At 47.2% G+C, this 12874-nt stretch overlaps 1 protein-coding gene across 2 annotated transcripts in view; it reads right to left on the bottom strand.

Annotated features, from left to right (window-relative positions):
* Window positions 1-965: 965 nt before the first annotated feature.
* The window catches only part of THNSL2 (threonine synthase like 2), a 185470-nt gene continuing 173561 nt past the window's right edge, over window positions 966-12874 (bottom strand). For both annotated transcript variants that reach the window (XM_086964274.1, XM_086964275.1), the window contains one exon: window positions 966-4341. In XM_086964274.1, coding sequence (XP_086820400.1) covers window positions 4140-4341 — 202 coding nt within the window. In that variant the 3' untranslated portion in view covers window positions 966-4139. The remainder of the gene's footprint in view (window positions 4342-12874) is intronic.

Below are 12874 nucleotides of genomic sequence, written 5' to 3'. Positions count from 1 at the left end.
ACTGCGCATGTGCGCAGCCCACGCAGGCGAGACCTAAAAAGGGGGTTAGGAAATGCAGATCTGAATAGTCTTCATTCTATACAAAGTTCTTGATTTTGTAATATTCAAATTTCTTTAGAATCTGTACCAATAATATCATACATCAAATATTCCTTTTAAGCTATTTCAAAGTAAATATTTTGTATTATTTATTCCTTGTATGGCAAGTTTCTCCATATTTTTGAATAACATGTTTGGCAATTCTTTCTAGCATGAACCAAAATGTGGGTTTACTAACTTTCTTCATTTTTACCTTCCATTTCGTTTCTTTTAGGCTATGATGCAATTTCCAGTACAAGGTAAGTAAAGATTGTGCAGTTGCAATTGATGTAAAAATCTAATATTGATGGTGTTTATCTAAAGATTCCAGGTTATACACGCCTAATGTTTTCTTGATTTCTGAAGCTGATGAGTGATCTGACCAATTATTCACAGTAAAAGAGAGTTCCATGTTTTAAAGAGTTTGTGCATGTGTTTCTATTAAGGGTTCAGAATTATTGGTAAACATCCACCTGATAATCTGTAATACCCTAAGTATTGTAATTCCCCTATAAGTCAGTTGGTAGGATTAGAGGTGGGAGAGCACTGAAAGCTCAAGCCAGGCTCAAGCCTGAAGTCTAGCTCTAGCCCTTTTGGAACCTCAAGACCAAAATGAGCCGAGCTTTCATGTGGCTTCTGCTTGCCTCCCTATCTCAGTTTGTGGCGATACGGCGAGAGCTGCCAACTTTGGAACTGGGAAACAAGGTTTGAGTCACCTTCGATTCAACACCATTTGATTCCAGGCAAAACACTTAATCTCCCCATGCTTATGAACAATAAATGTGACCTAATGTGCCTGGTGCTTATGTAACACGATTTAAGTCTGCGCTAAATAAAACGGTAGAAAAATGCACAAACCTCAAAACAAAGCCTCAACACAAGGAAAGACAAATAGATACCCATTTACTGGCTGATTAATACAGAGTGAAACTAGAAACCTGGATAAATCATGGCTTCCTCGCTTAAATTGTGTGATCTTAAGCAAGGTTTTTATTTTATCAAACACTTTTTTCTTCATTATCACATATGAAAGCACTTTCCAAATGTTAGTTCAGTATAGCAGTTATACAAAAGCTTAATGAATTTGATTTAATAGAACAATAATGTGCTCAATATTAATCTGGGCCAAGTACATGGTTTACATGACAATTGTTTTGTCTCTTAGATCACTAATGGTTCATGTTTAAGTATTATAACTTTTAATAAGTACTTCTCTGTGCAGTTTTATAATGTGATGTATTAATGTCAAAGCTTCAACTAGATAGTATATGATGAGGCACACTATGTTAAAAAATCTGGTAAGTAAAGTTTTTTGCTCAATGTTAATCAACTTGGGTGCAGGTGGGTATTCCCTCTGACCTGAGGGTGAAAGGACTGAATAATAATGAGCTGGCACTAAGTGAATCATACCTAGTGTCCCCACGTTTGCACTCCTAGGGGTTCAGTTACTCTTGCCGTGCCTTGGAAATTGTCTCGCTTGTTGCCAAACGGTAAAATAACATTCGGTGCAATCTTAACACACGTGACAATAAACGTGAACACTGTGTGAGGACTGTGCTGCTGAAATAATAGACGTCTCGCTTATTAGTGGGTGTTCGATCAGTGTGATAACTAGTACGCAGATTGCGTTAAGATTGCACCAAATGTTATTTTACCGTTTGGCAACAAGCGAGACAATTTCCAAGCAGGACAACTATCACTGAAGCTTTTCACTTTCCTCACATTCATTTTACGATTATTTTTTTCCTTTCTTATAATAGCTGGTCAGTTATCCTGTCCTTTACACTCCCTGAGATTAAATCATCTTAACTATAGTATTGGAGGCTTCCAGCCCTTGAATCTTTGACTTATTGTAACTTTCCTTGTAGAGAAAGATTTCCCTGATGAAGGGTTTGGACCCGAAATGCATTGGGAATATGAGAATGTTATGAAAAACAACTTTCATTACGGAATCGTTTCAATGAAGTGCAAGAGCTAATTCACATGCAATTAACAACATTGTGATCCAAAAGAAGAAAACAATAAAGAAGAAATGTATTCTAACATAGCGCCAAAATTGTTTCGAATTTTCTTTTGTTTAACTTCACGGCAAGGGTCATTGAACCCCTAGGAGTGCAAATGTGGGGACACTAGGTACGATTCACTTAGTGCCATCTTATTATCATTAATGTCAAAGCTTCCACATGTTAAGGAAATGTACGTTTTTGAATTTTGAAGATACTTTATCATATTTTTTGTGAAGGTTGTAAGATTTACATAGGAAATATTTCAGGGCTTGGCTCGTGCACGGGCTCTAAGTTCTGAACCAGACCCTTAGCTCGGCTCTCCCTGTTCATTTCTTGGGTCACCCTTCTTCAGGCAGGATCCCTGGTGCACATTAAATAGTAAAACTCTGGATTAATTTATTTTATAACCTCTCCAAATTTTATATGTATTTATAGCGTACAGCATAGTCACTTCTGGAAAAGTGGTACAAAAGGGGGTGGTGATGGACGGAGCATCTGAATCAATCAAACACTCACACCCAGTCAAAAGATCTAGGTTTAATCCATCGCCGTTCTTTAGCCCACTCTGCCACTCCAGTTCAGACATGGCTATATGCAAATCAGTCTGACCCTGTGCCTCATGGGAACAGTCCAGCCCGAACTGGCAAGCCATGTCTTCCCTGGACCGGAAACAAGCTTCCGAGGACCGGCTTCTGGCATTTCAGCCGTCTTCAGCCCGGCTTGCTTGAATCCAGTGGCAAAGTGAGCAAGGTACTCACGTCTGAGCATACCCTGCCACACTTATGGCGGCCAAAAGCGGACCAAAAGGGGGTGGTGATGGACGGAGTATCTGAATCAATGAAACACTCACACCCAGTCAAAAGATCACTTCTGGAAGAGGCATGGAATTTACTGTAAGAGCGATATACTGAGCTAGGGGTTCAATAAAATGGGTAAAAAGGATCAGGGCAAAGGGATGGCCCTGGTAAAGGCCTCAATTTGGAAACAAAGAGGCTGCAGATGGTTCTTTATGGAGAACTGCTATCAATCTTGTAAAATTCTCCCAAAATTAAAATTTCTTTAAGATTTAAAAAGAAATTGCCAGTTTACAATATCAAAGGTTTTTCGGCATCAAGCAAGATTAATGCTGAGGGTATTTTGTCCGCTATTATTTAATCTATAAATTCAAACATATAATGTGTGTTGGCTGTTAAGTTGTGGCCTTTCCTAAAGCTGTTTTGATCTTTATGAATAAAGCTATGAATAAAGATTATTAACATGATTAGCCAATGGGTTAATGCAGTCCATGTTTAACAGCTTGTTTGGTCTATATTAGGAGGGTTCTGTTTCGCTTTTGCACGTTTAAAAAAGTTTAGAAGAACCCCTATCAAAGAAAAAGGGAGAGCTAGGACGTTATTCAACACCAAGATTAACAGTTATGTTGTGGTAAACGCATATAAATGGCACACTATTACTGACTCTCTGGGCGGGAGTACCAGTGTCATAGTAACCAGAATAAAAAAAGAAGAGGACAATGTAAATGCCAAACACCTGGCAGAGCAACCTGTACCTCCATATGGCATTTTTCATACAATTTGTCCCCTCCATTTTGGAAAGGGAAAACGGGCTATGGGATCAGATCAAGTTATCTGCAGAGCTCAAATTTCTCAATTCTATAATATCTACAGCTTAAACTTGCACTTGGGACGTATGGGATGTTCTGAAGGCCTCCCCCTGAGTCTACCCCCTTAGATGCAAAACTTGGTGACATGAAAGCATTGAAAATATAAAAGATTATAAATGTTAATGTACCAAGTCCCTTCGTCATGAATCTCCACATGCTACACTCAGACATCCATCCTTCTGAGTTTGGTAGATAAATTTGGTAAAAATAACATTATTTATAGTCCCTAGAAATGAAGTGTAGCACGAAATGCTACATAAAAAGTAATTAGTCTTCATCATATAAATCATTATGATTTTGAGTGTTTAGAGTGCATGCCTTCATCTAAACTGGTTCTATTTAAGGTCAGACTGTTGATCAATTTTCCTCTTGTAGACCAATAGGAGCTCTGATTATGCCTTTCTTTTCTGGTAAATGGCTTCTATTTTATCTCTTAGCATTAGCTCCCAGTCATCCTCTCTCTCCAGTGGGATGGATCTTGTCTCCATGTTTTCAAGTGCTTTGATCTCTAGGGGGACTTCCGGGGTCAACTTGGCCCTCCGCACCACATCCTGAAATTTGGCTGCTGAGGCCGGTGCTAGGCAGCACCTGGGACTGGAAGAGAAGGAAACAGAAGAATCAGTCAGCAAATGCCCTTAAATAGCAATTAAAGAATAGTTACTCCCCTGGGCACCTGTCGATCTCCCAAGCTATTTAACACTAACTACTGGTGCAAATGTTTCCACCTTGTGGCCAGGACTAAAACTATACAGCAGCTTTTAACACACTGAAATCAGAGATTCAGGTATGCATGATCCCTTTACCTACATACGTAAATAGACTGGCCAAGGTTGCAAGCTGACAAACCATTTGGAGACTTATTCACACATGCCACGATTACCCCCTGGGCCAGGCACACCAGGGTTTATTGTCTGATGCTGATGGCCCGAAATGCAGGACGGAGATGGTGTGTGGAAGGCATGAAATTGTTATTACCCGCCTGGCAGAAACTTGTGCGTCCGTAGGAGTGAACTCTGAATGAAGTACATTCATCGTAGATTCGAAGGTCACAACTGTATCCAAAGGGACTGTGGGTATTAGTGACAGTGAACCCAGATATCGATTATAGGACTTAATGGTGGATGTGTTTTCCAACCCTGGTATAACCTATTCAAAGAATTTGTTTACGAATACCAACAGCTTGTCGTTTTAATAATAAAAAAAAAAGAGTGGACGTCCCTCCATCTCGCTTACAGAAAACTGCAGGTAACATATGTAAGGTCTGCTGACAATTAGAACCAGACACACTTCCAATAAGGTCCTATGAAGAAAAAGAACAACCAAAAGAAATTTGAGTCATGAATCCTAACCAGGTTCGAGAGAATATAGATTGGTAAATCTGGTGGGTCCTGATGAATGGTTTCTATCGCTGTTACCTTCCACCGAAACGCGTTGACCAAAGTCCTTTGAAAATCCCAGTGACTAGAGTGGATAGATATTGGACAATAGAGATAACAACAATAGGAATGTTAACGTGTCCAGATGCATGAGGCTATGACAATTTGTGAATGAGAGAAAGTGGGGAATGTGTGTTTTGTTCTCTACCTGGTTATAGGTGTGTCTTTCTTGTATGAATAATACAAAATTTCTTTGAATCTTGATTTTTTTTATTATAATGTATTATGTAAAGAAATGAACTGTTTTTAATAACTGAAAAAAATGGTATGAAAACAACCATCCTATATTTAAAAAAAAAGAAAGGGAAAAAACTATTCCAATAAAAAAGAAATCAGAAAGTCAAAATAACATGATTATTGATTGGTTATGCCCATGTAATTGAAGGTAAATCTTGTGAAAATAATAAGAGGCCGTGGGGGAGTTGTTTTTTGTATGTTGGATTGTTATTCCCCTCTGCTCCCTGGCCTTAAATTAATTGCTCTAGAGGGGGTCCCCAAAACTCTACTTGTTATTGTCACCAGCAGCACTGAAGCCAAATACAACACAGGCATGTGGCACTCAATGAACTTGAGCAGCCGGCAACAGTAATGATCAACCCTTTTACTGCACATACGAAACTGTGTGAACCAAGCCTTACTGTCTGCCACGACCGAACACTCATTGAGATCCAACACAACGCGCCATAGCTGCAGGCCACAAATTTCCCATCTCCTGATCAGGGAGTAAATGTCAGTTGTCCAGACAGTGGACCACCTCAACAGTTTGGGATTTTCACACCTCATTTGTTTGAACCATCTGAAGGACCTGTGATCTGTCTGAACCCGGAAGGGAGTCCCAAACCGGTATGATCTCACCTTCTTTAGTGCTCAGCCCACAGCAAAGGCCTCCTTTTCAATCGCACTCCACCTCTGCTCCCAGTAAAGTAACCTCCGGATGATGAAAGCAACAGGTTGGTCTAGGCCCTCCTCATTTAAATGTGCTAAGACAGCCCCTATGCCATGCTTTTGAGCATCTGTCTGCACTATGAGAAGTCTGGAGCCTTTAGTAAGAGTGCTGTGCACATGGCTTCCTTGAGCGTATCAAAGGATTTCTCACAGGCCTCTGTCCATATTACCTTTCTGGGCTGACCCTGTTGACCAACATCTGAAAGGTGGCAGGAGCATTCTTTAAGCCAAACGGCATCACTCTAAATTTGAAGTGGCCCCCTGGGGTCTAGAACTGAGCCAGATGTAGTCCACCTACATTCTGGAGTGGTGCCCTGTGGGGCAGCCTTGGGTACCAGAATCAGAGAAATGGCCCGGCTGGACCTAACACCAGCATCCAGGAGACCTCCTCGATACTGGCCCTTACCTTGTCTGACAACCTGTAAATATTATTCACAGGGGACTGTCTCCAGTGTGCACTGGCCACCACAAGGCGGTCTTCAACCTGGGCCAATAGAAGTGAGCAGCATGCCTCCCAAAGGTCTTTTCTTGCCCCATATGTCCTGCCAAGGGATATCATGAGCCAACCCCAATAGGAAGGTCCTGTAACACTGGGGGACCACCAGCACACGGGCTGCCCCTGGTCTAGGAACCTTAGGCTCGCTTTATAGGAGGTTATTCTCCAAACAGATAAGATGATCTCAAGAGGTATCACCCGTTGCCTAGGCATCAGCTTGCTGAAAGAGACACAGAATACAGTTAAAACACCCACATACACTAGGGCACACAATGGTATGGTGGGGTACCCCTGTAATTGGCGTGACCTGTCCTGTAGGCCCCTAGTATATAATAGGGCAGGGGGATTGAAACTACCTAGAAGTCCCCGGTACCCTGGGGCATTGCAGTTTAGAGGCCTGCAGCCTTTTTCTGCACTTGCATGTGTTCACTTGTGAAGCCTGCGGTAAGTTTAAAAACAGCCCTGGGTGCCAGGGCTGCTTTTAAAAAGTACATTGTGCCCAAACTCGACTTTGGGGTTAGGGGCACTTAAAAAAGGATAACTTACAATGTTTTGGGGGGGGGGGGGGCGCTAGAGGGCGCACGAGCTAATGGCCGCACTTTAGTGAGGCTCTGGCTGCCTGAAACTTTCAGCGAGTGTGAGCCTGGGTGTCCTGCTGATCCTGTCCGAGTTTGGGACCGATCCGATGTTCGGCGATGGACTTAGCCGACTGTGAAATCTGACCGGAACACGCTGCTGCGGAGAGGCGGCGCAGGAGCCTGGGCGCGGAACCACGAGAGGCCGGGGCTCGCCACGAGGGAGGCAGGCCTCAGAGGCAGAGCGACCTGTCCGGGATCTGTGGGACCTGCCGGGGCTCGGCGGACTACAGTGGCGGTGAGTCTCCCCCTTCCTCTGGCCACAACAACGCGCAGAGGCGCTAAGCGTCGGACCTGAGTCCCGCTGGGAGCACGGGCGAAGACGTGGACTGCCGCCTGTACCGGGAGGTGGTGAAGCGCGACCCCGGCCTTGGACCGCGGACTGCCGGCGGTGCCCGTGTGCCCTCTGCGAGCTCGCTGCTTCTGGGGGCTGGGGGTCGAGGAGCGCCGGGTGCCTCCTGGGGGCCACTATCAGGGATCGGACCACGCGGGTTGCTACCCGCCGGCGGCGCGGTGGGTCTCCCCACCCCCCGCGCCTCTGCCGCAGGGAGGAGACTGCAGGACGGCTACTCATCTTCAGCACACCATTGCCCGCCACTCGTGCAACGTGGCCGACTGGGACCTCTGACCCCCTTGTGAGCAGTTGCGGCCAGCCTTGGTCACTGGAGTTTGGGACACGCCGAAGGGCAGGGATCCCTTGGGCGCTGCTGGCCTGCTCCTTGCACATACGGCGCTGCCACAGGCGCGAACACTGCGCGGGGGGCACGAATGCAAAAAGGTTTGACGCCGGGCAGCGAGGACCGCTCCAATCGACTCGCACCGGGCACCTCAGGCCCCTACAAGCGGCGCACAATGGGTAAAAATGACAATAGACAGCCTAAGCTCTCTTTTGAGCCCGCGACCACTAAGAAACAGCTGAGAAACACTGCTGGCGCTGGCGGTGCCCACGAACCAACGAGCAGTGAGGCCCCCTCCACGCCTATGACCCCTGAGCTGCAAGCAATGATGGAGGAGAGGAGGCAGGGCTTCGCCACGATAGTGGACAAGGTGGACCGCCTGTCCTCAAGGATGGATGGGGTCGCACAAAAACTGGAGGTCCATGAGGAACGCCTGACAGAAGCGGAGCGACGCATCTCGGCTTCGGAGGACGCATCGGCATCCCCTGATGCGCGCCTCTCCAGAATGGACAACATTCTGCGTGTGATAGCGGCGAATGAATGAGGAGTTGGAGGCGAGGAGTAGGCGCAATAACATCCGCGTCATAGGAGTGCCGGAATCCACCAACACTGGCCGTATGGAGGAATATGTCGAGAAAATCCTCATCACTGCAGTGGGCAAAGAAGCCTTCTCCAGTCAATTCATTGTCGAAAGAGCGCACCGCTCTCTAGGTCCAAAACCCAAGCCAGGAGCGCCGCCGCGGCCTATTATCGCCCGGTTGCTTAACTACCGCGACACGGCACTGCAGGCGGCGCGGACAAACCAAAACCTGGCTTGTGATGGTGTGCGTTTTTCAGTGTACCCGGACTTCACGCCTATGGTGCAGGAGCAGCGGAAGAAGTTTTTAGAAGTAAAGAAAAAGCTAAGAGACATGCAGGTGGACTATGCACTCCTATACCCGGCCCGACTCAGGGTGACCCATCAGGGCAAACAATATTTTTTCACGACTCCACAGCAGGTGGAGGACTATATCAAAATACTCCGCGCTACTAGAAGAGACAGGCGAAACGAGGAGAATGGTGATGCGGACGGAGAGCCTTTGGAGCATGCTGAAGACTGAAAATGCCACTTTGTTATAGACTGGTTGACCTCTTGTTGTTCTGAAGCTCGGTTCGAATCCTATGGCCTGTCCAAGCCTTGGTTCTCCTAAACTGGTTGAGGGACCGGGTTGCAGACTCATTGCTACGTGGCCAAGATGTGGATGGGCAGACAGGTCATACACTGTGATCCGAGAAAGGGATTGTTTTTGAAGTGAGCAGACTGGTGGTAACCTTGGAGGGGCTGTGGGCAGCAGCTGATAACTGGACGGGCTCACTTGAATTGACTAGCATCTTCTCCGCCTGGAGAGGAAGCCGTGAGATACGTTGGTGTGCTGGACAGGTTCTAATCTGCAGGGGTAATGTATACCAGGCACCACCCCCCCATCTCTGACTGTTCCGTATGGCATGTGCGGGGCGGGAGGAGATTATCGGGGTGTATTGGTGTGTACCTCTGCTGCCCCCAGAAGGGGATTCCCCACACAGTTCTTCTACGGTTCTTGAGTACGGGGTTTGGGGAGGGGGGAGGGGATATGGTACTGGCAAGATTGGGTTGCTTCAGTGGGTGGGGGGAGGACTGGGAGCGAGGGAGTTGGGTTGCTGCATATGGGGGGAGGGGGGAGTGTGACTGTTGGGGTATGGGTTGTTGTGCCTGGAGGCAGTTTTGCGGGAGATATCCATGGCGTGAATGCAGATGTTAGTGCTAGTGTGCCTGAGAGCGTTACAGTATGGGAGATGCAACTGTCCCGGACAGCAGAGAGACTTGAACTTGGTACGCTACGAGTGGGGACTGGCGGACTGGCCATGATCTTTTATCAGGAGTGTGATGGTGGTCATCGGTGATGACGCCTTGAATAACATCTCAATATTGTCCTGGAATGTACGAGGCCTTAACGACCCCAGAAAATGCAGAAATGTACTTACGTATTTAGATAGGCATCCTGTGAAGATAGCATTGATTCAGGAAACCCACTTGAAACCGCGAAGCGACCCTAAATTTGCATGTAGATGGGCACTTGTGAGAGTTTTCCTCCTATTCCACTTACTCGAGAGGTACAGTCATCCTGATCAACAAAGCACTGCCGTTCCAAAAGTTGGGTGCGAAGGTGGACACTGAGGGGAGGTATGTGATTCTGTGGGGCACTGATGTGATTGTAATTGTGAATTGTTATGCGCCCCATATTGACACACCCGGGTTCTTCATGACATTGTGGGGTCATGTATTGGAGATTGAAGCCACACACGTTATCTGGGGGGGTACTTCAACCTGTCGCTGATTCCTGGGGCAGATAGGTCTGATGGGAGTGGACAATACAACACAAAAGCTCGAGACGCACTGCAGGGTATACTGACTGAGGCAGGGCTCATAGATAGCTGGAGGTACACGCACCCTGTGACTAGAGAAGGCACGCATTTCACGACACACGCACGCACATGGGCGAGGATTGACTACTGCTTTATCTCGCGGGGACTGGCTGGAGGTGTCGTTAAGGTACAACATCTACCTCGGACCTACTCTGACCACTGCCCTGTCTTGGCTGTACTTGAGATGCCTGGACTTGCCAGGATGCGTCCACCGTGGCGGCTCTTCCCCTCTGCCCTGCTTGACCCTGTCTTTAAGCATGACCTTGGTGAGGAGATAGAGGCTTTCTTCCCTAGAAATAAGGGGTCAGTCGATAACGTGGAGACGATTTGGGAAGCCTTTAAGGTTACTGTAAGGGGTATCACGATGGCTAAGAGTTGCGGTATATTGAGGGACATAGTGCGCACGCTGACTAAACTCGAATTGGAACTTAAAGCCCTAGAGGCGGAGATGGTCAGAAACCCTCGCCCTGACCTGGCGGAGGAATTTAGGTCCAAGCTCTCGTCCTTTGAGGAGGAAGCTGCAAGGGAGGTGAAGTTCCGAGGCAAGTACTGGACGGCTAGACGATACTGCGAGGGTGACCGGCCGGGAAAGGTACTCACGGCGCTCACGAGACACCAGCGCTATGCTACCCATATATTGGAAATCGCTGATGGTGAGGGTGAGACCTATCAGGACACAAAAAGGATACAGGACACTTTCCTGCAGCACTACAAACAGTTATATTCCACGCAGCAGGAGGGCGAAGTGGATCTCGGGAACTTCCTCGACGACATAGCGCTATGTTGGTTGGGCGATAGCGACAGGGCCTTCCTTGGGTGTCCTCTCGAACTAGATGAGATTAGGGAAGCTATCATGTCCCTCAGTAACGGCAAGGCTGCAGGGCTGGACGGCCTTCCAGCTGAATTCTATAAGTGCTACATTGACATCATGGCACCGGTGCTGAAGGAAGACTTTGAAGAGTCACTGGAGGTAGGGATGCTACCAGGCTCAATGAGGGAGGTGGCAATCACCTACCTTCTGAAGCCAGGGAAAAACCCATTAGATACCAACTCCTATAGACCCCTTTTGCTGCTGAATTGTGATGCGAAAATACTTGCTAAAGTGTTGGCGACTAGGCTATCCCTACTCATGACCACCCTAGTGCTACCAGATCAGTCTGGCTTTGTGCCGGGTCGAGCTACGTTGCACAATCTCCGTATGCTGTTCTCCCTTATACCCACCATTGCGCCTGAGCTGCCTGTTGCCGCTGTGTTTCTAGACGCCACCAAAGCGTTCGATTCTGTGGAATGGGGCTACCTCATGGCTATCTTGATTAGAATGGGGTTCCCTCGGATTTTCATCTCATGGGTGAAACTTCTCTACACTTCCCCAGTCGCCAGGGTCATCATAAATGGTGTGCTTTCTACACAAATGCCGATCACAAGAGGGACCAGGCAGGGCTGCCCCCTGTCGCCCCTGCTTTTCGCCTTGGCAATTGAGCCATTGGCATGCAGGGTCCGGCAACTACATAAGGCTAGCGCCTTTAACTGCAACCAACGGCAGATAGGGATTTCCTTATACGCGGATGATCACACTTTACGTGCGGCACCCACAGCAAAACCTTAACCCACTCCTGAGAGAATTTATTGTTTTTGGCGGCATTTCCGGAGTGCACATTAATTGGAAGAAATTGCAATTCTTTCCCCTCACAGCCTCGGTTGACCAATTCCCATTGGATTACCCCCTAGAATGGTGCAGTTCAGAACTCAGATACCTGGGCATTGAGATATCGCTCAATAAGGAGGACACTATCCGGCTGAATTACGGAGTGGCTATCTCACAATTGACAGACAATGTGACTCGCTGGATGTCCCTCTCGATGGCAGGCAGAGCCTCCCTGATCAAGATGATCATCCTCCCGCGTTTCCTGTACCTTTTCCAAAACATTCCCTACTACCCGGGCTCCTATTTCTTTAAAAGACTGCGAACTGAGCTTCTTCGCCTCTTTTGGGGAGGTAAACAACCGCGACTTAGTTGGGCTGTCCTGACGCAACCATACGACAAGGGCGGATTCGATGTGCCGGATCTTGAAGTGTACTATCTCAGTGCCCAGGCGCAGTACGCCTACCACTGGGTTCGTCCCGCTCCCTTTATGCCACAGATTGCGGCTGAAGATTGGATTGCGCATCCGCTTCCACTCAACGGTGTGCTCATGGGAGTGATTAGTGATATTGAGACGCCCGCCACCACAGTTACCTGCACTATTGACGCCTGGAGGAGAGGGACTAAAATGCTTGACGTTCCCATGCTTTATTCACCTGCACTGCCCCTTACATACCACCCGAGGCTATCACGGTTACTGGAAAATGGATTCCGATCCATGTGTAAGCGCGTCCAACTTAGTACATGGGGTGATTTATTCCAAGACGGGGCCTTTCGTACCAAAGATCAGATATTTCGGGCTGGTCCCCCGACACCGATGGAGGTGTTTTACTATATTAGACTTCGTCAGGGTA

This window comes from Lissotriton vulgaris, chromosome 3_2 (assembly GCF_964263255.1).
Source record: "Lissotriton vulgaris chromosome 3_2, aLisVul1.2, whole genome shotgun sequence".
Lineage (NCBI taxonomy): Eukaryota > Metazoa > Chordata > Amphibia > Caudata > Salamandridae > Lissotriton > Lissotriton vulgaris.
This window is presented reverse-complemented; position numbering and strand designations above follow the sequence as displayed.